Source organism: Tetrahymena thermophila (genome assembly GCF_000189635.1).
Source record: "Tetrahymena thermophila SB210 genomic scaffold scf_8254808, whole genome shotgun sequence".
NCBI lineage: Eukaryota > Ciliophora > Oligohymenophorea > Hymenostomatida > Tetrahymenidae > Tetrahymena > Tetrahymena thermophila.
In genome coordinates, this window is record NW_002476564.1 from 3,222 (window position 1) to 5,690 (window position 2,469).

The window sequence follows — 2,469 nt, forward strand, 5'->3', positions numbered from 1 at the left end:
TTTGAGAATAAATTTTACCCAATTATGTACTTTTTTAATTCCTTTTATAAAAATATTAAATAAATTTTTTTCAAGTAAAAATGAAAAATAATTAGTCTAATATCTCAATTCTTAGATTGATGGATAAAAATAAAAACATGTTGATTTTATTACTTAATAAAGATAGATATTTGTTAATTCTGCTTTAATTTTTTAATGAAAAATAGGAGGCAGTTATTAATGAACTAAACTAAAAAATAAAGGAAATGTAAAAAGTAATAGATGGTTTGTTAAATCAATAGGAGAAATAGGGAAATTAAAAATAGAATATTTAACCTTTTTTTTCAAATTAATAAGCAAGTTCTTAATAGGTTTTCTAGAAATAGCCAGTATTAGGTCACGAAGATTAAATCTAGAATCAAATAATAGAAAAAAAATCAGACGTTCAGAATTATTAGCAAAATCAAGAGCAAATAAAGATTGATTAATAAGCTAGCAATTAACCAACCAAGTAATTTATTTATATCATCAACTTGTATGAAGAAACAATAAATAACTTGATTTATGACTAAAAATAAAACTGGCAATTTTTATTTTGTCTTGAAATAGAAATCTTAATAAGTTTAATTTAAAAAATAAAATAGCTTTTACTTTATTTAACTAAATGCAAAAAGCAAAACAAAACAAAGCAAATAGCATTTTTAAGTTAACTATTCCTATTAAGCATTACTTATTTGGGACCCAAAAAATGAGAAGCATGATTTCAAATATAATCATATAATTTTCTTTTCAAAGCACAAAAAGAAAAAGAATAAAATTTTTCAAAATCAAAGATTTGTTTATAGCTATTCTCGCAAAATTATTTCTTGAGTTAGAAATATTGACTTAGTAAAATAATAAATACTATAGGGTTCGAAATTGATTCTAATACAGAAAGTTTTAAGAAAAAGTAGTAAGATAAAAAACAAAATAAATCATAAATTTTGAAGTGAAAAAAATGACAGCGTAATTTGAAAAACTAGAGTATTTTTTTAGGACCCTAATTATTTGTATTCTATAAAACAAAATTCAAAAGAATATTTTATAGTTATTTTATTTAATGATTTATTCAGAACTGAAAATGCTATTTTGATAATTAAACAGTTTTTATTTTTTTTTAAGCGTTAAACTATTTTAAATTAGTGTCTAAAATTCTCAAATAAAAAGTTAACTAAGAAGGCCAAATGTCTTTAAAATATTTTTATAACTTAAATAATATTTTTTAGAATGAGATTTTTTATTTCTATTATTTATAAAATAGGAAGTATTTGACTCAATTATGTTTATGGTTATTAAATTATGGATCCTTTTTTGTAATAAATAATACAATACAGCAAGTATTTTCCTAATGTTTCTGATTATTTTTATAATCTTATACTTCTTCTTCATATGCAATAATAGAGGGTAAGATTTTTACTATATTTATGATAATCAGTTAAGATAATGTTAATATTAATCCTTAAATATATAAATAAATAAATAGATAGTATGATTTTCTAATTTCTACTCATTCAACGAATTAACTCAATCACTTTCAAATTTAAAATAGTTTGTAAATTTTGAATAATTTACACATTTTAGTGCAATTTCGATTCTATATACTCAACTACCTTTATATATTAAAATAGCAGGTATTTATTACCTTTTATTTTAGATTTTCAATTCTCAAATATTTTTTAATAAAAGGGAGTAATTAATAAATATAAATCAAATCTTTTACTTAGAATCAAAGATGCTCAATTAATTATTTTAAATATTCAAAAAAGCTAGTAATAAATAAATAAGATTGAAATATTTTACTTAGAATCCTAGATGTTCAATTAATTAATTATTTTAAATATTCAAAAAAAGCAAGTAATAAATAAATATGATTGAAATATTTTACTTAGAATCCTAGATGCTCAATTAAATAGTTATTTTAAATATTCAAAAAAGATTGTAATAAATAAATATGATTGAAATATTTTACTTAAAATCCTAGATGCTCAATTAATTAATTATTTTAAATATTCAAAAAAGTGGGTAATAAATAAATATGATTGAAATATTTTACTTAGAATCCTAGATGCTCAATTAATTAATTATTTTAAATATTCAAAAAAGTGGGTAATAAATAAATATGATTGAAATATTTTAGTAGACTAAAAGATGCTCAATTAATTAATTAATTAAAACATAAAAAATAGGATGTAAAAAATATGATTAAAATAATTTGATTAATTTTTGATAAATAAATTTATATGAAAATAGCTAGTAAATAACTAAATAAAGAAATTGAAGAATTAAGATATTCAACTAATTTTGACATAAAAACAGGGTGTAATTATTTAAATAAAGATTTTTATGACAATTTGATGAATTATTTTACTAAAAATAAATAAAAAGTTTGTAAATTTTTGAGATTTAAAAGAGTTAAATAAATAGATAAGGATTAAGGATTTATTTACTAAA

The 2,469-nt window shown here is 18.9% G+C and overlaps 2 protein-coding genes across 2 annotated transcripts in view; both read left to right on the forward strand. All coding sequences in view use genetic code 6, as the record gives it.

Moving 5' to 3' along the window:
- TTHERM_002653390 (kinase domain protein) overlaps nt 1-901 on the forward strand; it is a gene marked incomplete at both ends in the record, with an annotated part of 2,685 nt that extends 1,784 nt beyond the window's left edge. The window contains 3 exons of the mRNA XM_012795576.1: nt 1-26; nt 337-490; nt 589-901. The exon at nt 1-26 is cut by the window's left edge and continues 301 nt beyond it. Coding sequence (XP_012651030.1) covers nt 1-26; nt 337-490; nt 589-901 — 493 coding nt within the window. The remainder of the gene's footprint in view (nt 27-336; nt 491-588) is intronic.
- A 1,357-nt stretch (nt 902-2,258) lies between these two features.
- Nucleotides 2,259-2,469, forward strand: part of TTHERM_002653391 (transmembrane protein, putative) — a gene marked incomplete at both ends in the record, with an annotated part of 561 nt that continues 350 nt past the window's right edge. Inside the window, 2 exons of the mRNA XM_012795577.1 lie at nt 2,259-2,337; nt 2,443-2,469. The exon at nt 2,443-2,469 is cut by the window's right edge and continues 178 nt beyond it. Of these exons, the coding sequence (XP_012651031.1) occupies nt 2,259-2,337; nt 2,443-2,469 (106 nt within the window). The remainder of the gene's footprint in view (nt 2,338-2,442) is intronic.